Source organism: Mobula birostris, chromosome 3, assembly GCF_030028105.1.
Source record: "Mobula birostris isolate sMobBir1 chromosome 3, sMobBir1.hap1, whole genome shotgun sequence".
Taxonomy (NCBI): Eukaryota; Metazoa; Chordata; class Chondrichthyes; order Myliobatiformes; family Myliobatidae; genus Mobula; species Mobula birostris.
The window spans coordinates 171,820,358-171,844,898 of record NC_092372.1 but is presented as its reverse complement, the minus strand read 5'-3'; the positions used below and the strand labels follow the sequence as shown (position 1 = coordinate 171,844,898).

The following is a 24,541-nucleotide window of genomic DNA, read 5'->3' as shown; positions in this document are numbered from 1 at the left end:
ATCCCTAAATGGACATTGAACCTTTGGACACTATCTCAGTTTTTTTTTTAAATATATAGTATTTCTGTTTTTTGCATGATTTTTAATCTATTTAATATACGTATACTGTACAGAGTATACTGAATAAGATTTACTTATTATTTATTATTATTGTTATTATTTTATATTTTCATCTATATTATGTATTGCATTGAACTGCTGCTACTAAGTTAGCAAATTTCACGTCACATGCCGGTGATAATAAACCTGATTCTGATTCTGATTCTGCACCCTACCTTCCACTCCTAATGAAGGGTCTTGGCCAAAACATCATCTTTTTATTTCCCTTCATAAATACTGCCTGACTTGCTGAGTTCCTATAGTATTTTGTGTGCGTTATTCAAAATCTCAGAGGAAGCAGTAATCAAACTACATGATGTTTGGTCAGGTAACGTTTCAAGTATCAGCAAAGCACAGAATCATTAAGCACCAAAGGTTGTATCGAGAAATGTCAAATAGTTTTCAGTTTTGAAAAGACAAGCTATCTTAGTCTTGAAATTTTATTGATTTTTACAAACTTGCGTGGTGAAAACAAAACATGAAAATTTACTTTGAATGTGATTACATGGCAAGTAAGCAGAATTCCAAACTATGAAAAACAAATTGAGGATTGAAATCAATTTTTATATGAAAAGTAATTAATATATTGATTGGACTTTGGAAAAAACTAACAAATACAAAAATCATTTAGCTACCATCTTGATACTACAGAAAGGATAGTTTTGTTATTTTTTTCCTGGATTAACAGGGTAGAATGATTCTGTTTAACTATTTTGTATCTTCAAATATTATGCTGGTGCACAGATGTTCTTAAGAAAACTTAGAACTTTAATAGAGCAATTTAAGACTATTGCAGTGTTACTCATGTAATAGTGTTGACCCATTTAATATGCATGCAGCATATACACTGCTCGACGTAGATATCAATAAGTATACAGACTATAAAGTTTGAAGAAATTTACCTGAGCAATAGTACGATCTGGGCACCAGCTCCGAATAAGTAATAATTTGCGGAACGTGTCCAAAGTCGTGTCGTATCCATCAGGGAGAGGTGATTCCTCAGGAGCTTCTTCATCAAACCAAGCCTTCCAAGCTTTATCATTTTTGGTCACTTGTGCAAGTAGTTGGGTGAATGGGTACGACTGAGAGAGCTGTACCAGATTTAGCCAGGTAATGTCAATGATCCATTTCTTTGGTTTGGGCTCTACAGAATTGAGGTCTAACGATGCCCCACCTGGCCAAGTAAAATAATGTTTATTTGATTATTACTGTTAAACTCAGAAACATAGGTAGTGTTAATTACTAACTTTCAAATTTAATACAACATGGTGAATTATCAAGAATGTACTATTTAGCACTCTATGCTTTCACAATATAATCCTCTTCAGCACCAGTTAAAATTAATTGCTAATTTTAAAACTTATTTGCAAATATTGATTAACCAAAGAAAGAAATATGGGTACACGACAATTATTCATAGTTCAACCATGAACTCAATGAAAAAAGAATAGCATTAATAGACAATCTGCTGGAGGAACACAGTGGGTTGAGAACATCATTTAGGTGAAAGGAATTGTCAATGTTTCTGGTCTTGGTGCAGGGTTTTGCATTTCTCTGATGGTTTGTTGCTCCAGATTCCAGTACTTGCCGTCTTTTGTGTTTCCAATGGATAGGGTTAATTGGCTAATAAGCCTACTCCTTTACCTATTTTTTTTTTTTGGTCTGAGAAGGCTGTGTGAGGGGTCTGTGGCTGAAGAGAAAAGGTCAGTGTATTCCCTTTACTGGTCTCTTTAGATCTTTAATTCATTAAACTGATTCTAACACTGCATTCACCTTGCTTCCAACATTGCATTTATCATGAGTATCACCTTATCATCTTTCATCACTTGTGTGATTAATTGAGTAAACAGGTATTCTGAGAAAGCTGTACCAGGTCATATCAATAGTCCATTTGTTTGATGGAGTTCTGCAAGGCTAAGGTCTAAGGAAGCCCCAGGAGGGAAATTACAAATGAGTGAAGTTTGAAGATATGTGTTGTTATGCACAAATCACAAAAAGTCAGCAGGAAGTTGTGAGGGCAATAATTAGCCTTTATTGAAAAGAGACAGGATTTTAGAAATAAGGACTATTGTTAAAAGTGTACAGGGAAAAAAGAGCATTAGGAAAGCTGTAGGCCCAGGTGGTGTCTCCGCTGGTACTTTAAAGCACTGGTGGATCAGCTGGCACCTATCTTCACTGAGATATTTAACACCTCCCTGAAATGAGGCAGGGTTCAGGACTGTTTTGAAGATGCTATAGTTGTTGCATTTCCCAAGAAACACAAGATCACTGGACTTAATGATTATAAGCCAGTCACTCTGACTTAAGTAGTAATGAAATCTTTTGAATGTCTGCAGTTGGCCTGCCTTAAGTCCATTATTGGTCCTCTGTTGACCCACTACAGTTTGCTTCTAGAGCAAATTGCTCAGTTAAAGATGCAGTTAACTTGGGCCTTCATTACATTCTTCAACATTTGGACTTCCCCAACACCAATGTGTGGATCTTGTTTTTAGTTCTGCCTTTAACATTATTGTTCCAGAGTTGCTCCAGAGCCAGCTAACCCAGCTAGGTGTACCCTACAGTCTCTGTCAGTGGATTACAAACTCCCTGACAGGAAGGAAGCAGTATGTAAGACTGGGCTCTTGCTTGTCAGACCCAACGTCTATAAGCGCAGGCTGTGTTCTTTCACCCCTCCTGTTCTCACTTTATACAAATGCCTGTACCTCCACAGACAAACCCATTAAAATTCTAAAGTTCACAGATGACCTGACTGTGGTGAATCTCATCTCTGGTAATGCTGAGACCTGCTATCAAAGAGGGGTAGACCCTCTTGCTGTATGATGCGCTTATAACAACTTGAAGCTTAATACTAGCAAAACAGTGGAAATGAGGATTAACTTCTGCCAATAATTTCCTACCTGCCCTCCTCCCTTGGAAATTAATGGTCAGGCTGTATCTGTGGTCAAGTCATTCAAAGCCCTGGGGACAACCATTACCAATACATTAAAGTGGGAAAAGCATATCACTAGGAAAGTCCAACAGAGATTGCTCTTCCTAAGCCAGATCAGGAAATTTGACAGTATTGTGACATCCTCTATTACTTTTTGGTTTCCCACCGCCTCCTCCCTCTCCAAGTCCAGGTTGCAGCGAGTTGTCCACTCATCAGAAAATATCAGTGGCTGCTAGCTACCGACATTAAAAATCCTCTTCATCACCAGAGCGAAGTAAAAAGCTGAGTCCACCCATCCTAACAGCCACCTATTCACCAAATTGCAGTCAGGGAGATGTTACAAGTCCAACATCACCAGGATTACACGTCATCGCCAAAGCTTCTTTCCTGTAGCTATCCAGCTTCTCAATAAATCTCTCTCAGGTGTTATACCCCACCGTCCCTGCACGAGATTCATTGAATGGACTTCCCTGCTCTCCTTGTTCTATTGATAATTATTTAGTCCGTTCATACTTATTTAAGCTTGATAATTGACGTTTGTGGATGTTACTGTTCTGCTAATTGTTGATTGCTCGTGCCAGTTTGCAACACTGTTTTGTAAATTGTTAGTTGCCATTTTGTTGTCTGTAATATATTGTTCTGTGTTTTATACTTAGCGCTGAACCACAGTCAATTCTGATATGTTTCACACACTGCCAATAAAGTGATTCTGGTTCTGATCAGCCGTACTGAATTGCAAGACAGGCTAGAAGGGCCATGTATCCTACTTTTGTTCTTATTCTCTTTTGCTCCTGCACTTTTACTGCAGCTGATGTCACTGGCTGATATTCATCTAATATTCATCTGGCTGATATTCATCTAATATTTCTTTAGTTCATCAGTGGGCTTCTTCCCATTATGGTAGAGAAGGCCTTGTACTCCCATGCATCATATCCAGGAAGTTATTATTAAAATAAGCTCAAGTCTTTGCATGCCAGTTTATTCTGTTGTGTTCCCTTATGTCTAAATTCTGTTGATCTATATTAAAATTGCCATATGCTGATTATTTTAATCAACAACAAAAGCAGATTGCTGGAAGACCACAGCAGATTAAGCAGCATCTATGTAGGCAAATGATTGAAGTCATCAGGACTGAGAGGCGCCAGGAAAGATAGCCAGGAATCAACAGTAGGTAAGAGGAAAGGATAAAGGCTGGTAGGGAATAGATGGAAACAGATTGGGCTGGGTGATGGGCAGATGGGAACAGGAGGAGGAAAGGGTGGTGACCCAGAGGCTGGTAAGGTAATAGGTAGAGCTGGATGAGGAGGGAATGATGGATAAATGGAACCAGGTGCAGGAAGAGGAAGGTGGACTGGTGTAAGTATGAGGGAGGGGAGAATATAGGGGGTGTAGATAGATAGATAGATAGATAGATATACTTTATTAATCCCGAGGGAAATTTGGTATCGTTACAGCTGCACCAACCAAGAATAGAGCGTAAATATAGCAATACAAAAAACCCCAACAATCAAACAGCAAAACGCAAACTAAGCCAGATGGAAAATAAGTCCAGGACCAGTCTATTTGGCTCAGGGTGTCTGACCCTCCACGGGAGGAGCTGCACGTTCGATGGCCACAGGCAGGAACGACCTCCCGTGCCGCCCAGTGTTGTATCACAGTGGAATGTGGCCGAAGTCCAACAGTAAAAAAGTTCAATAGCCAGTCTGCAAACACGTTCCTCAATCGTAATGTGACCCGGATTGCACCATCTGTTGTTAATCAGATCAGTAAGCACCCCACTCCTTTACGCTTACCACTCTCAGTGCACTTCCGGTCAGGCGGAACGGTATTACCCACCGAACTCCTCTTCTCCAAAAGTCTCTGTTGTCTCGACCTAGTCCTCTTTCCTCGATTTTGTGATCCCCCTCTGCATCCTCTGTGTGTTTTCCTCCGGATTTCAGCAGGGGTGTCTGCTGCTCTGCTCGCTAAACCGGCCGGCATTAGCTGGAATACACAATGCGACCTTGCTTCTGTCCCGCGTGTCGGGATGTAACCATTTCCAGCGCTAAAAAAACCCAAATAAAACTCTCTCTACCAGCATGTTAGAGAGGGTGCAGCTTCGACGTGTTACCGTGAGAAAAAAAATACAAAAAATAACGTAAATTAAAAAGTAAGAAGAAGAAAGTAAGAATAGATTGGAACGGCTGTACCAGGCTGCATGCACGACCGGCGCATGCGCACTAGGTTACTTACACAGAAAAACTGAAGATTGGAATTGGAAAATTTAGTATATTTATGCCTTTCTGTCATAATCTGAGTGGAATGTGGGGTGCTCTTCCAATTGGTGTTTGGCTTCTCCGTAGCAACGGAGAAGATCAAGTGTCCAGTGTGGGACTGCAGAAAAGAATCAAAATCACATGTATGCAAACAGAGCACAGGACCTCTGCCAAACAGTTGCCTAATCAATGCTTGGTGTCATCAATGTGGAGGAAGCCAAATCGCAAACACCAAATGAGGAGATATGGAGGAAATGATCAGGATAAGGAGTTCAAGATGAAATGATTATTTTCCATGCCAGCTCCTGATCTTTTTCACATCCTTTTTAGTGATTTGGAAAGAAGCGTGGATATGGAAATGCAGAGACGAGATGAAAAAGCCATTGCGAAGTGCACTACATTGCTTCCACACATACATAAACACCCACACATGGATCATCTTGCTGTTAAGTTGCTTAATGAGGATTTCAGTTGTTTTCTACATTTAACAACAAAGATCAAAGGCTCCTTTAAGCTTTTTAAGAGACAAGGAATATTGTACTTCACTGCTGCCACACAGTGAAGGAGGTGACATTCCCAATTTCATTTCCAATTTTATTTTGTCTGATTAATGTAAAGTCAGGAGGAGGAGAAGATGGCGGTGCGACGCAGCGTGCTCGGCTTCTCTGGTGATGAATATCTGTAATCTGTCAAGTAGGAAGCCATGCACAATTCTGATTTGATGGAGGTAGACATCAGAGCACGGAGGAACATCTGGTGAAACTTCTGAAATGCCTGCCTCGCTGCTGCTGCTACTGTGTGATCCAAAATCTCCAGAGGGGAAGGCCCCGAATCCTCGGCTTTGCCTGTTGCTTGGCGGCCGGGGCCGGGGTCGAAGCACTCGGCAGAGATGGTGTTCGGTGCTCAGTGTCAGAAGGTTGGTTGGAGGCTCGAAGTTTTCGGACAGACTCAGAGTCGGACTGTGGACGGGTGCTTCCAGGATGCTGCATCGGCAAGTTTGCGGTGCTGGAAGCCCATGGCAGGGAGAGTTTCTTCCTTCTACCGTCTGCGTGAACTGTTAGGTCTATCGGGACTTTGAAACTTTTTTTTTACCGTGCCCATGGTCTGCTCTTATCAAATTATTGTATTGCTTTGCAATGTTGTAAATGTATGTTATAATTATGTGGTTTTCGTCAATTTTAGTCTTGGTCTGTCTTGTGTTTCTGGGATATCATACCGGAGGAACATTGTATCATTTTTAATGTATGCATTTCTAAATGACAATAAACGAGGACTGAGCGTCCTCATAATCTAATCTAAAAAAAATAAACACAAAAGACCCTGCAGGTGCTCAAAACTCAGAGCAACACATTCAAAATGCTGGTGTAACTCACAGGCAAGGCAGTATCTATGGAAATGAATGAACAGTCAACAGTCGAACAGTCAGCCAGAAAAATCAGCTGTTTATTAATTTCATAGAAGCTGCCTAACCTGCTGAGTTACACCAGCATTTTCAGTACGTTGCTCTAGAACATAAAATGATTATTTGTAACTAATTTTAGCTAAGACAGTATTAGAATTTGCAGAATATACAAAATCAGTACAATAACCTGAAAAAATTACATATAATAGAACAATATAATTTTAAATCACAAAATGGCTTCCTTAAGCTAAGCATAAAATTTCTTGAACAGATTAATGAAAAAATTGTGATTGGAATTCAAAATACTGCAGCCTATATGTGAGTCATTTACAGTGATGACAAGGTGTGGGCTCTATAACTTTGTGACACTGCAAAGTATAAACAGCCCATTACACATCAGTCATAAAATATTATAGCCAATTACCATAAGTGCAACAGAAATAAAATGGTTCATCAGCTGCCACTAAATTACTCCATGTAGGCCATTAATACATTCTATGTCTTTGGATATGACTTGCTTGTTAATGAGTGATTAATGTGAAGCAGCACAGGACATAAAGTTCAAGGCTATCTGGGTTTATTGAAAATTTGCTGCAACAAAAAAAAGCTTGTAAGTATTTTGCAAAAGGTTCTCGAGAGATATTAAGGCCCTGGTTAAGAAGAGAAAGTGGGTATTGGCCAGAAGGAGCAAATGAAGTTACTTCAGGGGTATAAAATATGCAAGGGAACACTTAAGTAGGAAATCGGTAGGGCTAAAAGAAGACATGAGGTTGCTCTAGCAGACAAGGTGAAGGAGGATCCCAAGGGATTCTACAGATATATTGAGAGCAAAGGGATAAAAAAAAAAGGGACAAAATTTGTCCTCTGGAAGATCAGAACGGTCATTTCTGCATGGAGGTGAAAGAGATGGGGGAGATTTTAAATTGATTTTTTGCATCTGTATTTACTTGAGAGACAGGCATAGAGTCTATAGTAGTGAGGCAAAGCCCCAGTGAGGTCATGGACTGTACACAGATTACAGAGGAAGAGGTTTGCTATCTTGAGGGAAATTAGGATGGATCAATCTCCAGGGCCTGACAAGGTGCTCCCTAGGACCCTCTGGGAGGCAAGTACAGAAATTCCAAGGACCCTAGCTGAGATATTTAAAATATCCTTAGCCACGGGGGAGGTGCCAGAAGTTTGGAGGATAGCTGATTTTGTTCTGTTGTTTAATGAAGGCTCTAAGAATAACAGGAAATTATAGGCCAGTAAGCCTGACAACAGTAGGGGAAAGTTATTGGAAGGCATTCTAAGGGACCAGGTATACAAGTACTTCAATAGACAGTAACTGATTAGGGATAGACAACATGGCTTTGTGCATGGAATAGTTATAAGGTTTTTTGAGGAAGTTACCAAGAAAGCAGATAAAGGCAAAGCAGTGGATGTTGTCTACATAGACTTTAGCAAGGCACTTGACAAGTCCCGTATAGGAGGTTGGTCAAGAAGGTTCAGGTGTTTGGCATTCAAGATGAGGTAGTAAATTGGATTAGGCATTGGCTTTGCGGGAGAGGCTAGGCAGTGGTAATAGATGTTTACCTGTGATTAGTGATGCACCGTAGGGAACAGTGTTGGGTTAGTTATTGCTTGTCATCTGTACGAACGAGCTGGAAATCAGCAAATTTGCAGATGACACCAAGATTGGAGATGCAGTGGACAGTGGGGATGAATATCAAAGCTTGCAGTGGGATTGGACTATCTTGAAAAATGACTGAAAAACAGCAGACAGAAGTTATTACACGAGTGTGAGATGTTGCACTTTGGAGAACAAATCAGGGTAGGATTTACAGTGAACAGTAGGGCACTGTGGAGTGCGGTAGAACATAGGGATCTGGGAATGCAGTTCCATAAATCCTTGAAAGTGGTGTCACAGATAGAGAGGGTCATAAAGAAGGTTTTTGGCACATTGACCTTCCTAAATCTAATTATTGAGTACAGATGTTACGTCAAAGTTGTACATCATATAAGAGTTGGTGAGGCCTAATTTGGAGTATTGTGTTTGGTTCTGGTCACCCACCTACAGGAAGGGTGTCAATAATATTGAAAGAGTGCAGGGAAAATTTACAAGGATGTTGCCAGGACCTGAGGACCTGACTGACTGGGGAAAGTTCAATAGATTAGGTCTTTATTCCCTAGAGCGTAGAAGAAAGAGGGGAGATTTATTAGAAGTGTACAAAATGATGAGGGGTATAGATAGGGTAAATGCAAGCAGGCTTTTTCCACTGAATTGGGTAAGACTACATGGGTACATTGGAGTCATGGGTTAAGGGTGGAAGGTGAAGAGTTTAAGGGGAACATGATGGGAAATTTCTTCATTCGGAGAAGTTGCCAGCACAAAAGGTGCATGTGAGTTTGATTTCAATGCTTAAGCGTAGTTTGGATAGGTACATGGTTGGTAGCGGTACGGAGGGCTATGGTCCCAGCGCAGGTCAATGGGAGTAGGCAGCTTAAATGGCTCGGCAGAGCCAAGATGGGCTGAAGGACCTGTTTCTGTGCTGTCCTTTTCTATGACTCTATAACAGATAGGGAAAAACAATAACTGCCAACTGTGTTACTGACACACAAAGGCAAAGGACAAATCTTTGAATTATATCCATCGTATGCACATCCATCACTTCATGTTTATGATCCTGATAAGCATTTAATTATCAAGAATAGATGCAAAAAATAGTTAGGCCAGCTCATTACAATATTACCATCTCTTCCATGCTATCATCAGTCAAGATGAAATTAATTATAATACCTTATGCGACTTAAAACTCATAGTTAAGCAAATGTGTGCATGACTCTTCACTCCACAATTATATAATGTTCTACATATCTTCAGGGCCAATGTGTAAAGTTAACACATTAATTTAACAGCTCATTTAATTCTTTTAGAGGTGATATTTAAAACTTACAATTTTCTTTAATTTGAAAAGTGAATAAAGTTAATCCTTTAATTAAAATGCTTCCTTCTATAGATCCTTGCAGGATGAATGAACACTATTGTACTGGATCTCTAAAAAATATAGAATTGCCTACTAAGTACTTTTAGCAACATTTCAAAAACCCGACAGCAAGCCACTGATTCAATAACACAGCACTTCTCCATGCATTCGACCATAATGTCTGTAATGATAACATATTGTTGCTCTCTTATTTATTAATGAGAGCTGGACTACATGAATATAATACATTAGGCTTAATGTCAAATGTGTTTAATATATTTATTCTGACAGCCACCACGCTTTTTGTGCTGTACAAAACAAAGCACTGACTCCCGTTGACTTCCTAATCAAGAGTAAATATCATAATAGCATAATAATTCAAATCATTTTTAAGTATCAGCAACTGAAATAAAGGTTTTATAAACCTTTTTTTCCTGGTGCAATTCTCCCTGGTTATCCATTCTGATGCTATACACATAGATGATTCCAATGTTTAGCTTTGTACACAATTAATCAAACTGCACAGTTAATTTCTGTATTTTGTAGAAATGCTGTTGAATATGTTACATTACTGCAGACTTGCAAGATAAATTAACATATTAACATCTGGGCAGTGCAATTTTCTATTAAAAAGAAACTTTCTGATAACTTGATCCATCACAGCAAGGAATAATTTGAATTAAAAGTAATTTTTACCTGATATCAGTTGGTATTAATCATGGAGCATAGAAGATAGAAAATCTACAGCACAATACAGGCCCTTCGGCCCACAATGTTGTGCCAACGTCAGTGAATATCACTAATGTAATTGGAATAAATACAGAAAATATTTGAAATTCTAAACATATCAGGCATCATCTGTGTGGAAAGAAAATGAGTTAAAAACTCAGATTGCTCATTACCAGTCAGAAGGTGAATTGTTAGATCACGGCATGGTACAGAAACACCATTACCCTTAAATGGAAAATCCAGTGAAATGTGGTCGGTATTGTCCAGTCCATCACAGCTAAAGCCCTCCCCACCATTAAGCAGCTACGTGGAGTGCTGTCGCAGAAAAGCAGCATCTATCATCAATGACCTCCGCCACTCAGGCCATGATCTCTTCTTGCTGCTGACATCAGAGAGAAGGTGCAGAATCCTCAGGACCCACACTACCAGGTTCAGGAACGGTTATTACCCCTCAACCATCAGCCTCTTCAATCGGGGGATAACTTCATTCAACTTGGGCCGTAAGACATAAGAGCAGAATTAGGCAATTCGACCCATCATAGTGGATCCATTTTTCTCTCAACCCCATTCTCCTGCCTTCTCCCCATATCCTTTCACACCCAGGCTAATCAGAAACCCACCAGCCTCTGTCTTAAGTGACCTGGCCTCCGCAGCTGCCTGTGGCAATGAATTCCATAGGTTCACCACCCTCTGACAAAAGAAAGTCCTCCTCATCCCTGTTCAAGATGGACATCCCACTACTTTGAGGCAGTGCCCTCTGGTCCTAGACTCCCCTACCAAAGGAGACTTCCTCTTCGCATCCATTCTATCTAGGCCTTTCCAGATTTGATAGGTTTCAATGAGATCCCTCCCCCCCGCCTTTCTTCTAAATTCTTGTGATTACAGGCCCAGAGCCTTCAATTGCTGCTCATATGATAATCCTTCCATTCCAGGAATCATTGTTATGAACCTCCTCTGAACCCTCTCCAATGTCAGCACATCCTTTCTTAAACAAGCAGCCCAAAACTGCTCACAATATTCCAAGTGAGGCCCTACCAGTGCCTTATACAGCCTCAGCAATGCATTCTTGCTTTATTTTCTAGTCCTCTTGAAATGAACACTAGTATTGTATTCACCTTCCTCACCATTGATCCAATGTGCAAATAGACCTTTAAGGAATCCTGCATAAGGACTCCCAAATCCCTCTGTTTTTTTTAAATTTTCTTCCTGTTTAAAAAATAGTGTATGCTTTAATTCCCTCTTTCAAAGTGCATGACCATGCAATTCCCAACACTGTATAGCATTTGCCACCTTTTTGCTAATTCTCCTAATCTGTCTAAGTCCTTCTGCAGTCTCTCTGCTTCCTCAACACTACCTTCCCTTCCACCTATCTTCGTATCATCGACAAACATGGTCACAAAGCCATCAACCTCATCATCTAGATCATTCACATACAACAGAAAAAGAAGCTGTCCCAACACAGACCCCTGTGGAACAGCACTATTCACTTGAACCCAATAAAAGATCCCTTTATCCCCACACTTTCCGTCCTGCCAATCAGCCAATGTTCTATCCATGCTAGTATCGTTCCGTAAAATCATGGGCTCTTTACTAGTTCAGCACCCTCATGTGCGGTACCTTGTCAAGGACCTTCAGAAGATCCAACATCCACTGATTTTCCTTGTCCATCCTGCTTGTTATTTCTTCAAAAATTTCCAACAGATTTGTCAGGCAAGATTTTCCCTTGAGGAAATCATGCTGCTTTCAGCCTATTTTGTCATGTGCCTCCAAGTAATCCAAAACTATATTCTACAATCAATTCCAACATCTTCCCAACCACTGAGGTCAGGCTAACTGGCCAATGAATTCATTTCTTCTGCCTTCCTCTCTTCTTGAAGAGTGGAGAGACCATTTGTAATTTTCCAGTCTTCCGTAACCATGCCTGAATCTATTGATTCTTGAAAGATCTTTACTAATGCCTCCAGAATCTATTCAGCTACCTCTTCTAGAACCCTGGTGTGTAGTCCATCAGGTCCAGGTGACTTATCTACCTTTGGATTTTTCAGTTTCCCAAATAGCATCTCCCCTGTAATAGCAACTGCACTCACTTCCGTCCCTTAACACTTTCAACCTTTCAGTATACTAGCGTCTTCCACTGTGAAGACTGATGTAAAATATTTATTCAATTCGTCCACCATTTCCTTGTCCCCTGTTACTATTTCTCCAGTGTCATTTTCCAGTGGTCTGTTATCTATTCTCACTTCTTTTATTCCTCATACATCTTTAAAATTTTTTGGTATCATTTTTGATATCATATTTCATCTTTTCCCTCCTTCCCATTGATTTTTGTTTTATTATATGCTCTCTCATTTGCTTTTATGTTGGCCTGGACTTCCCTTGTCAGCCACAGTTGCAGCATCCTGCCTTTAGAAAATTTCCTCTTCTTTGGGATATATCTATCCAGTGCCTTCTGAATTGCTCCCAGAAACTCCAGCCATTGCAGTTCTACTGTCATTCCTGCTAGTGTTCCTTTCCAAACAGCTTTGGCCAGCTACTCTCTCATGCCTCTGAAATTCCCTTTACTCCCCTGCAGTACTGATTCATCTGACTTTAGCTTCTCCCTCTCAAATTGCAGGGTGAATCCCACCATATTATGTTCACTTTTTCCTAAGGGTTTCTTTACCTTAAGTTCCTTAATTATATCCAGTTTTTTGCACAACACTCAATCCAGAATTGCTTCTGGGCTCAATCACAAGCTGCTCCAAAACATCATCTTGGAGCATTCCACTATTTCTCTCTCTTGTAATTTAGCATCAACTTGATTTTTTCCAATCTACCTGCACATTGAAATCCTCCATGACAACCGTAACATTGCCTTTTTGACATGCTTTTTCTATCTCCCACTGTAATTTGCAGACCTCATCCTGGCTACTGTTCAGAAGTCTGTAAATAACTCCCATCAGGGTCTTCTTACTCTCTGCTCTACTCTCTGTATACACATGACTGTGTGGCTAGGCATAGCTCAAATACCATCTATAAATCTGTTGACAATACAACCATTGTTGGTAGAATCTTAGGTGGTGACGAGAGGGCGTACAGGAGTGAGATATGCCAACTCGTGGAATGGTGCCGCAGCGACAACCTGGCACTCAACGTCAGTAAGATGAAAGAGCTGATTGTGGACTTCAGGAAGTGTAAGACGAAGGAGCACATACCAATCCTCAGAGAGGGATCAGAAGTGGAGAGAGTGAGCAGCTTCAAGTTCCTGGGTGTCAAGATCTCTGAGGATCTAACCTCGTCCCAACATATCGATGTAGTTATAAAGAAGGCAAGAAAGCGGCTATTCTTTATTAGGAGTTTGAAGAGATTTGGCATGTCAACAAATACACTCAAAAACTTCTATAGTTGTACAGTGGAGAGCATTCTGACAGGCTGCATCACTGTCTGGTAATGAGGGGCTACTGCACAGGAACAAAAGAATCTGCAGAAGGTTGTAAATCTGGTCGGCTCCATCTTGGGCACTAACCTACAAAGTACCCAGGACACCTTCAGGGAGCCGTGTCTCAGAAAGGCAGCTTCCTTTATTAAGGACCTCCAGCACCCAGGACATGCCCTTTTCTCACTGTTACCATCAGGTAGGAGATACAGAAGCCTGAAGGCACACACTCAGCAATTCAGGAACAGTTTCTTCCCCTCTGCCATCCGATTTCTAAATGGACGTTGAAGCTTTGGACACTGCCTCACTTTTTGTAATATACAGTATTTTTGTTTTTGCACATTAAAAAAATCTATTCAATATACTTAATTGGTTTACTTGTTTATTTATTATAAGGTTTTATTTTATTTATTTTTTCTCTCTCTGCTAGATTACGTATTGCATTGAACTGCTGCTGCTAAGTTAGCAAATTTCACATCACATGCTGGTGATAATAAACCTGATTCTGATTCTGATAGAAAAAGAGAGAGAATTTGTGGAATGCTCTGAGATAGCTTTTTGGAACAGCTTCTGGTTGAGCCCACTAATGGATCATCAATTCTTACAGTTTCTTAACTCTACCCACAAGGATTCTACGTCACCTCTTTCTAAAGATTTGATTTTTTTTAAACCAGGAGAGCCAATCCTCGTCCTCTACCTACCTGTCTGTCCTTTCAATAGATTGTGTATCCTTGGATATTAAGCTCTCAACTACAATCAGTTTTAGCCATGACTCAGTGGTGCCCACAAGATCATACCTGCCAATATCTAACTGTGCTACAAGATCACCCACCTTATGTCATACACTGCGTGCATTCAAGTATAACACCTTCAGTCCTGCATTTGTCACCCTTTTCAATTTTGTCCCCCTTTTACACTGCAACCAATCCCACTGACTGCAATGTTGCCCTATTATCTGCCTGTCCTTCCTGACAATCTCAATCTATACTGCCTCTGCTTGTAAACCAACATCCTTATCCTCAGCCCAATCACTCCGATTCTCATCCCCCTGCCAAATTAGTTTAATTTAAATCACCTCCTCATTGAACTGTTCCCACAATCTATGGACTCACGTTAAAGGCTCTGCATTTCATGTTCTCGATATTTAATGCTTATTTTTTTTTTGTATTTGCTCCATTTGTTGTCTTTTGTGCATTGGTTGTTTGTCCATCAAGTTGGGTGCGATCTTTCACTGATTATTGTGTTTCTTGGATTTACTGAGTACGGCCACAAGAAAACAAATCTCAGGGTTGTATACGGTGACGTATATGTACCTTGATCATAAATTTACTTTAAACTTTGAACAGGCATGTTTTAAGTTGCAGAGAAGAGGCAAAACCTGAGAGAACAAAGGAAATGACTATGGAGATCAGCAGAGTCGCTGATGCATATGGCAATGATGCTGGAGAAAGAGAGTAATGAAGACATTATTCACTGTTGTACCTGGGGGAGACATAAATAATGGAGATGATCAGGATAGAAAAACATACAAGTTGTGAGATACAGACACAACTATAAACAATCTCTGAAACTATTCAACAGGTCAGGCTGGAGGGAGTAAAAGAGAATTAAAGTTACAGTTTGACAGTCTTTCATTAGCAGTGATCAACTGTGAAGCAAATGAACACCCAGGAACACCCTTGCTGATTGAATGGAGGGGTCCCACAAAGAGGCCCCCAACATACATTTGTAATTTCCATTGTACAAGAGATTACATCTCTGATCACTCTGATGCTAAGCAAGTTTAGGGGGAGACCATTTAACAAATTATTATTTCATTATCACAATTACCTTTAATCAGAGTCTGAAAGTCTTCATGAGAAATCTTCTTGCATTGCAAATCAATCTTTAGTGCCATAAGCAGGGTGAAGAGGTATTTGTGATTCTCGTACAGGCCCCGAACAGTGTACCTGAATACTTCATAGGTGAGATATTCGATGATATTGGCAATTCTTTTGGAGGTGACTTGTGATTTTGCTGATCTCTCCATGGATATGTCAAAAATACCCAGGAACTGTCGAAGTGATGTCTGGTACATCACATTCACTAAACTCATTTCAACAATGAGGAAGTAAAGAATGCTGCCACGCGATGCCACAGGCCGATACTCCTCACGGGCTGCGTTAATCTTCACCTCTGTTTCTGCCGCTATAGTCAGTTTGTCACTCACCTAAGACAAAATAAAAATGTTAGAATCCTACAAACATAACATATCTGTAAAAGTCCAATCACAAACAAGAGAAAATCTGCAGGTGCTGGAAATCCAAGCAACACACACAAAATGCTGGAGGAACTTAGCAGGCCAGGCAGCATCCATGGAAAAAGCTACAGTCGACGTTTCAGGCTGAGACCCTTCAGCAGGACTGGAGAAAAAAAAAGATGGGGAGTATATTTAAAAGGTGGGGGAGGGGAGGAATGATAGGTGAAACTGAGAAGGGAGAGGGTGAAGTAAAGTGCTGGAAAGTTGATTGGTGAAAGAGATACAGGGCTGGAAAAGGGGGAGTCTGATAGGAGAGGACAGAAGGTCATGGAAGAAAGAAAATGGGGGGCAGGGGAGGAGGAGCACCAGCGGTAGGCAATGGGCAGGCAAGGAGATAAGGTGAGAGAGGGAAAGGGGGATGGGGAACGGTGAAGGAGAGGGTGGTGGGGCATTACCAGAAGTTCGAGAAATCGATGTTCATGTCACCTTATATTCCGTTGTTCCTCCAATCTGAGGGTGGCCTCATCGCAACAGTACAGGAAGCCTTGGTTTGACATATTAGAATGGGAATGGGAAGTGGACTTAAAATGGGTGGAGACTAGGAGATCCCACATCTTCTGGCACTTGTAGGTACTTGGCAAAGCAGTCTCCCAATCTACATCGGGTCTCACCGAAATACAGGAAGCAACACCGGGGAGCACCAGACACAATAAATGACCCCAACAGACTCACAGGTGACATGTCGCCTCACCTGGAAGGACTGTTTGGGGCCCTGAATGGTAGTGAGGGAGGAGGTGTGGGGATAGGTGTAGCACTTGTTCTGCTCGCAAGGGTAAGTGCCAGGAGGGAGATCAGTGGGAGGGACGAATGGACAAAGGAGTTGTGTAGGGAGCGATCCTTGTGGAAAGTAGAAAGTGAGGGGGAGGGTAAGATGTGCTTGGTGGTGGGATCCCACTGGAGGCGCAGAAATTTCGGAGAATTATGTGCTGGACGCACAGGCTGGTAGGGTGGTAGGTGAGGACAAGGGAAACCCTATCCCTGGAAAAAGCACTGAAAGTAGCAAAGGCACAGAACATACCTTGAGTTGAAGCCTCCAAAGTCCAACAAGAGTGACTGAGTAGAATGATCTCTAAACTGAACTAGCCAAGTCCCAAAAGAAATAGCAACCAGACTGCATCTACAGCAGATAATATATCAAACAACATGAGGAATAAAGTTTCATTCATTTTCTGGAACTGAGCCAGCATTTATTGCTTATTCCAATTTTCTCTTGACGTAGGGGTGGTGAACTACTTTCTTGATTGGTGGAGTCCTGATGAAGGTAGAGAGTTTCAGAATTTAGTTTCAACATCAGTGAAAGGCTTGTGAAAAGCTTCTAAGTCATGATGCTGTGTTATTTGCAAGGAAACCTGCAGGTGGTTGTTTTTTAATACACCTGCTGTCCTTGAGCTTTTTGATGATAAATAACTCAATGCACCAGTGATGAAGGGAATTAATATAGAAAACATAGAAACATAGAAAACCTACAGCACAATACAGGCCCCTCGGCCTACAAAGCTGTGCCGAACATGGCCTTACCTTAGAAATTACCCATAGCCTTCCATTTTTCTCAGCTCCATGTACCAGTCCAGAAGTCTCTTAACAGACCCTATCGTATCCGTCTTCACCACCATCACCGGCAGCCCATTCCATGCACTCACCACTCTCTGAGTAAAAAACTTACCCCTGACATCTCCTCTGTACCTACTTCCAAGCACCTTAAAACTATGCCCTCTCATGCTAGCCATTTTAGCCCTGAAATATGTAGACTGATTGAGGCCAATCAAGCAAATAGCTGATCTTTGTGAGAATTGTTGGCATTGCAATCATCACGGAGAAATTTCCATCACACTACTGCTTTGCTCCTTGTAGATGGTGGAAAGGTCTTTAGGTAAGAAGAGGTGAGTCACTCATCAGACAATACGCAACCTCTGATCAAATCTTGTAACCACAGTGTTTATGTCGCTAGTGTAGTTTTGTTTCTGCTCAGCAGTGACACTCATAATTTGATGCTATGTAATGGCAATTTCTTTGAATATTGAGGGTAGGTGTTCAGACACAGTCTTGGTAGAGGTGGTCATGATCTGGCAGATTTATGATGAAATGTTATTTAGTTACTTGACACATATCAGCCCTTGCCCAAACAGTGTCAAGACCATGCCACGTGCAGTATGGATTGTTTTATTTTCTGAGGAAATGCAAATAGAACTGAACATTGCGCAAACATCAGGAAATATCCCCACCAATAACCTTGCGGGGAATGGAAAGTCATTGATGCCGCAGCTTCCTTCAGGAATTCTTGCAGTGCTGTCCTGGGGCTGGAATGATAGATGTCTACTGCTATCTTCTTTGGTGCAGGGTATGACTCCAATAATGAGAGTGCTTCCCCTATGATGCTTATTGCTTTGGCCTACACTTACTCAAATGCTCACCTCTGGAATTCATCTCTGATCCATGGCTGTGATAAAGTCTGGAGCCAAATAGTCCTGACAAAACCCATACTGGACATGGATGAATAGATTATTAATAAGTAAGTGTGATAAGTTTCCATCTCTTTTCCGATGGTTGAGAATAGACATTTTGGTTAGTAATTAGTTGGATTGAGACAAATTATGCCTGAGTAGTTTTGCATATGTTAGGTAGATGCCAGTGGTGTAATTGTAATGGAACAACTTGGTCAAAGGCAAAGTTAATTCTGGCATTGAGTTCTTCAGTGCTAAAACTTGGATAATCTATTTGACCTCATCTTCATCTATTTATCTATTATCTGTCTATTTATACTCTATTCTTGGTTGGTGCAACTGTAACGAAAACCAATTTCCCTCAGGATCAATAAAGAATGACTATGACTATTATATTTGGGTGTTGTATCTGTCCATTATACTACTGGTAGAAAAATACACTGTACCGACCTTGAGGACACAAAAGTGGTAGAAAATTGATAAACCTAAAACACTTCTGGGAGCTTGAGGTGTCCAAACGGACATCCTGGAAGCAGCATTAAGCATATGTAAAGAGGTGCCAGCCTGATTAAGCAGCAATTCAGGACCACTAGTATGTTAAACAACACAAACAGCATACACCAGACAGGGTTAGACAATCTCATAGCCAATGGATCAGATTGAAGCTCTGCAGTCCTACTACATCTGATCCTGAATAGTAGTGGATATTTAAACAGTTAATCTGAAGGAGGAAGCTTGAGGATTATCAACTGTGATGAAGCCTAGCACATGATTACTAATGTCAAGGCTGAAGCATTCACAGCAAAGTTCAGCCAAAAGTGCAAGTTGGAAGATCCACCTCAGCTTCCCCAGCCAATTCAATATATTCTATATGATGCCAAGAAATGGCTAAGACTGGGGATCCAGGCAACATCCCACTGTAGTACTGAAGACCTCTGCCTCAAAACTAGCTACATTTCAGGCTAAGTTGTTTCTTAACAGTTACTTCACAGGCACCTACCCAATAATGTGGAAAATTGCTCAGTTATGTTCTGTCGACAAAAAGATCCTGATAAATTCAGTCTAGCTAATTACTACACAATCAGGCTTTTTCAAATCAACAGCAAGGGTCTGCAGAGTATCATTGGCAGCCCCTACGTACCAATAAGGTGCTCATCAATGCCAGCTTGACTTTGCCAGAATCATCAGGCCCAGACTTTATCATATCCTTGGTCCAAAAATGGATCAAAGAGCTGAATCTCAGAAGTGAACTGAGAGTGACTGGCCTTGACATCAAGGCAGTATTATTCAAGTGCGGCAGCAAGCTGTCCTGGAAAAACACAAGGGCATCAAGGAGGAAACACTCCTATATTTGGAGTCATATTGTGCATGAAGGTGGATAGTTGTAATCGTTGGAGGTCAATTGCCACAGCCCCAGGACATCACTGCAGGAAATCCTTAAAATGGTGTTCAGCTGCTTCCTACAATAAACTTCCTTCCATTATGAGGATGCTTACTATTTTTGTTATTAAATGGTATGAAACAACACAAACAAAACAATCATTTTATTTTACTTTCATTCTGAGTCAGCTTTAAAAAAAAATTAAAATGGACTGATTTGACTAGATTTGTAAGAAACTCTATGGGCCAAATTGGCCGAACATAAAATTAAGCTTTTGTTTTGCAAATTCAATTTTACCTCTTCAGCTGTTATCTTAGTAACCTGGAGCACTTCAATCAATGATTCATCTTCTACTAGTGATCCTTCAGTGCTGGTTAAACGATATAGCAAATTATCTTCCAACTCCTGCATTCTCCGTTTGTTCGATGTGACCTCTTCCATCAATTGTACTCTCTCCGATTCCAGTTCCTACAGTAAAAAATATATTAGTACAATACTCTTAGTTGCATGAGCCTAGAAAGCAGAAGGCATCTTTCCAGTCTCTTTAGTGCGATAAGATTGAAAATTGTATTTGCTATTGGTTTATTATGAAAACTCCTGGATCGCATTGCATGAATTTGGGAAATTATTGGGCACTTCCTGGTGATTATCATCCTTAAGAATCTAATGTAAGTTGTGTATCAATGGTGTATGAGGTGGTGACTATCCACATGTCTCATTCCTTTAAGAACACCAAGTATAATTTGGACCACGTTATGCATAGAATAACGATCACTGTGCACTCCTGGGGTAACACATTCTAAAATGTGTAGTACTGACTTGAAAGGCAGACAAGGTTGTAAATTAATGCATGGAATCAGCCCACCACATCCACACAGATAGGGCATCTATCTGTATTAACCTTACCTCCTAGCACTTGGTGCATAGCTTTCTATGCCTAGGCAATCCAAGTGCTCATTTAAACATTACTTAAATGCTGTCAGTGACTCTGCTTCATCCACTCTCTCGGACAGTTCTTTCAGGCACTCACCACTCCCTGGACAAAAATGGTCCTACAAAGATTGCCTCTAAACCTATTACTTCTTAACCTAAATCTATGTCCTATTACCTCTTACCCTAAATCTATAGCAGTATTTCAATGGATCAAAGGAAATGACAGAGGTATTTGAGAGGAGTTGGCCAAAGTAAATTGGAAGGAGATGCTGGCAAGGATGACTTCAGAGCAGAAATGGCATGAGTTCCTGGGGAAAATGAGGAAGGTGAGGGATAGATGTATTCCAAAAACAAAGAAATACTCAAATGGCAAAATAGTACAACTGTGGCTGACAAGTCAAAGCTAATTTAAAAGCAAAAGAAAGGGCATACAACAAAGAAAAATTAAAGGGAATATAGCAGATTGGGAAACTTTTAAAAACCTACAGAGAGTAACTGAAAGAATCATTAGGAGGGAAGAGATGAAATATGAAAGCAAACTAGCGAACAATATCAAAGTGGATAGTAAAGGTTTTTTTCAAATATGTAAAAAATAAAAGGGAGATGAGAGTGGATATAGGATCGCTAGAAAATGAGGCTGGAGAAATAATAATGGGGGACAAGGAGATGGCAGATGAACTAAATTAATATTTTGCATCAGCTTTCACTGTGGAAGACACTAACAGTGTGACAAATGTTGAAGGGTGTGAGGGAAGAGAAGTGAGTGCAGTTACTATTACAAGGGAGCGGGGTGTCCATTTAAAACAGAGATGCGGAGAAATTTCTTTAGCCAGAGGATGGTGAATTTGTGGGATTTGTTACCACAGGCAGCTATGGGGCCAGGTCGTTGGGTGTATTTAAGGCAGATCTTGATAGTTTCTTGATTGGACATGGCATCAAAGGTTACGGGGAGAAGGCAGGGGAGTGGGGCTGACAAGGGGAGAAAAAGATCTGCCATGATTGAATGGCGGAGCAGACTTGATGGGCCAAATGGCCTAATTCTGCTCCTATGTCTATTCGTCTTATGTCCGCTGGTTTTATCTATTACTTTGTATCCAGAACAAAAGGGAGAGAATATAAGGAACTACTGACCTGTTAGCCTAATTATCAATGACTGATAAAGTGCTGAAATTTAGAAGGGAAAATGTAATAACAGAGCATCGTAGAATAGAATTATATAATTAAGCACAGTAAGCATGGATTTATATTATGCATGATTCCTCCCAGAACTTGCAACTGGAATGGACATGAAAGAAAAGAGTAAAGTGTCAGTACAACTATATGGACCAAAGGGCCTGCACCATACTGTACTGACTTGTTTCTATGTTCTAAAATATAGAACATCCACATTGACTCAAGGGACTCAAAGGAGTTTGTGACCCAAGAACACTCAACCTGACAGACAAGTTTTCGGAAAAGCAGAGGAGGGAAGGAGGTGTGTAATATATTCCAAGCAACCCACCCACCTATGCACATGTCAAGCTCCACCTGCCCCATTTGTAAGAGTCAACAAATCATACATTGGACTCATTCATGAACTTCAATGAAAGCAATTTAACCTTCACTCTAAGAGAACTGCCTAAAAAGGAAAAGAAAATGTAGAAGGACAAAACCATTGGTTGGAGGGGCAGAAATGGGAAATTTTTAGACTCAAAGATTGTAGTATTTCTCAGATTCCAATGGAAGAGCCACTGTTATTTCATACATTTATATGTATAAACAGTGGATTCTGGTTAATTGGGCCACTTGATAATCAGGGCAGCTGCTTATTTGGGACAAGTCTGGAAGAACAAACCTAATCGAGCAAATATTCAGAATTCCATTCATTTATTTGATCAGGAAGCTTGCCAAATAGTTTCTAACTAGTGTCAGATGCATGGACTTGTGTGACCATTAGACACTACATCGTGCTTAGAGTGAGCAGTTTTTAAATAGTGCGCTTGTGTTCAGGTTGCAGTGATTTTTTCACTGATTGTTGGTGAGAAATAAGCAGTAAGACTATTCAGTCCTGTTTTGCTCACTGTTGTTTCAAGCATTCAGCTTGGAAATGCCAGAAGTGGCTGAGAAGGAAAATGAAATGACTTCACTACTTTAACGAGTTAGAAACTATGAAGAATGTGAAGGTATCGACAGTCCTCTTGAATCTTATAATGAAAATGAAGATTTGGAGGATGCTATTATTGATAGCATTGTATGAAGGCAGTCCATTATCTACACTAGGTCTGCGCTGATTTTGTTCACTTACAATCAATAGGACGCAGCAGCATACACTTGATTAATTGTTCCAACAGTAACTAATACATAGTTTTTATGGTACCGCAGTAATAATTAGATTGTTCTAATTTGTTCTGTATTTCATTTAAATACACAAATGGTAGTTTGTTTTTTATACATTTTTAACTATTCCATGAAACTTCAGCTTACTGGGGCAGCCACTTAATATATCCACTTCTATATACAGTGGATTCCAAATAATTGAGGCACTCTGGGACCAATACATTTTGGCCCAATGAAGCAGCTGCCACAATTAGCCAAAGTTTCATGGAGATTGTTAAGAAGGTTTAAAAAGGTATAAAAAAGACAAACCAACTAACAAATTATGTATTTAAATGAAATACAGAACAAATTAGAAACTATCAATAGTACAGTACTATAAAATTGGGTATTAGTTCCTAACAGTTATTGTCAGAGGAACTAATCCTGTGTATGTACTGAACAAAATCAGCGCAGACCCCTAGTGCAGACAATGGACTGCCTTCATAAAATGCTACCAATGATTGCATCCTCTATATCTTCATTTACATTGTAACATTCAAGGTGACTGTTGATACCTTCAAATTCTTCATAGTTTCTAGCTTGTTGAAGTAGTGAAATAATTTCATTGTCACTCCCAGTCATTTCTGGTATCTCCAGGCCTGAATGCTTGAAATCGTAATGAGCAAAACAGGTCTGAATTGTCTTACTGCATATGTTTCATCAACTATCAGTTACAAAAATCACTGCTTTTTGAACACAAACACACACAACTGACATTATTTAAAAACTATTCGCTCTAAGGACGATGTAGCGGCCGAACAAGTGCAGGCGACTGACGGTTGTTAGAACCTCTTCGGCAGCAGTCTCCAGTCCCAATTAAGCAGCATAGTATCCCAAATAAATGAAGGGAATCCCAGTGGTTTTCTTGATTAATTTTTGTTCTTTAAGAATTGTCTCATATAAGCAGCTGCCCCAATAGCCCAATTCACCGCAATCCAATGTATACATATCAGGGCTTGAGAGCAACACAACAAAATGTATTCTTGATGTTAATCATTTTAAATACATAATTGCTGATAACAATTGCATATGAAATCAGAAGCTTGTTTGCCATGACTTCTCTCTACCACTGCTTGATTTTACTTACCTGTTTTTCGATGAGGATCACTCGACCAAGAATTTGGTCTTCTAGTCCTCTCATTGTGACGGTAAAGTCAATAATGGCTGTTTTTGCACTGATTTCGGGTGTGTAGGCAGGATTGGCTAATTTGGTGGTGATATACAGGGTAAATCCTGACATTACGTCAACTTCTTTGTCACCAACTTTCACCTAACACGAAGGGAGCAACAGACATATTTCCTCTCATTCATTTGTTTACATTTTAAGTAAATATAAA

At 40.3% G+C, this 24,541-nt stretch overlaps 1 protein-coding gene across 2 annotated transcripts in view; it reads right to left on the bottom strand.

The window, feature by feature from the left end:
• dnah5l (dynein, axonemal, heavy chain 5 like) overlaps window positions 1–24,541 on the bottom strand; it is a 297,168-nt gene that overhangs the window by 91,344 nt on the left and 181,283 nt on the right. For both annotated transcript variants that reach the window (XM_072253688.1, XM_072253689.1), the window contains exons 64-67: window positions 24,292–24,474; window positions 20,214–20,384; window positions 15,626–16,004; window positions 1,002–1,273 (exon numbers count right to left, since the gene is read on the bottom strand). In XM_072253688.1, the coding sequence (XP_072109789.1) occupies window positions 1,002–1,273; window positions 15,626–16,004; window positions 20,214–20,384; window positions 24,292–24,474 (1,005 nt within the window). The remainder of the gene's footprint in view (window positions 1–1,001; window positions 1,274–15,625; window positions 16,005–20,213; window positions 20,385–24,291; window positions 24,475–24,541) is intronic.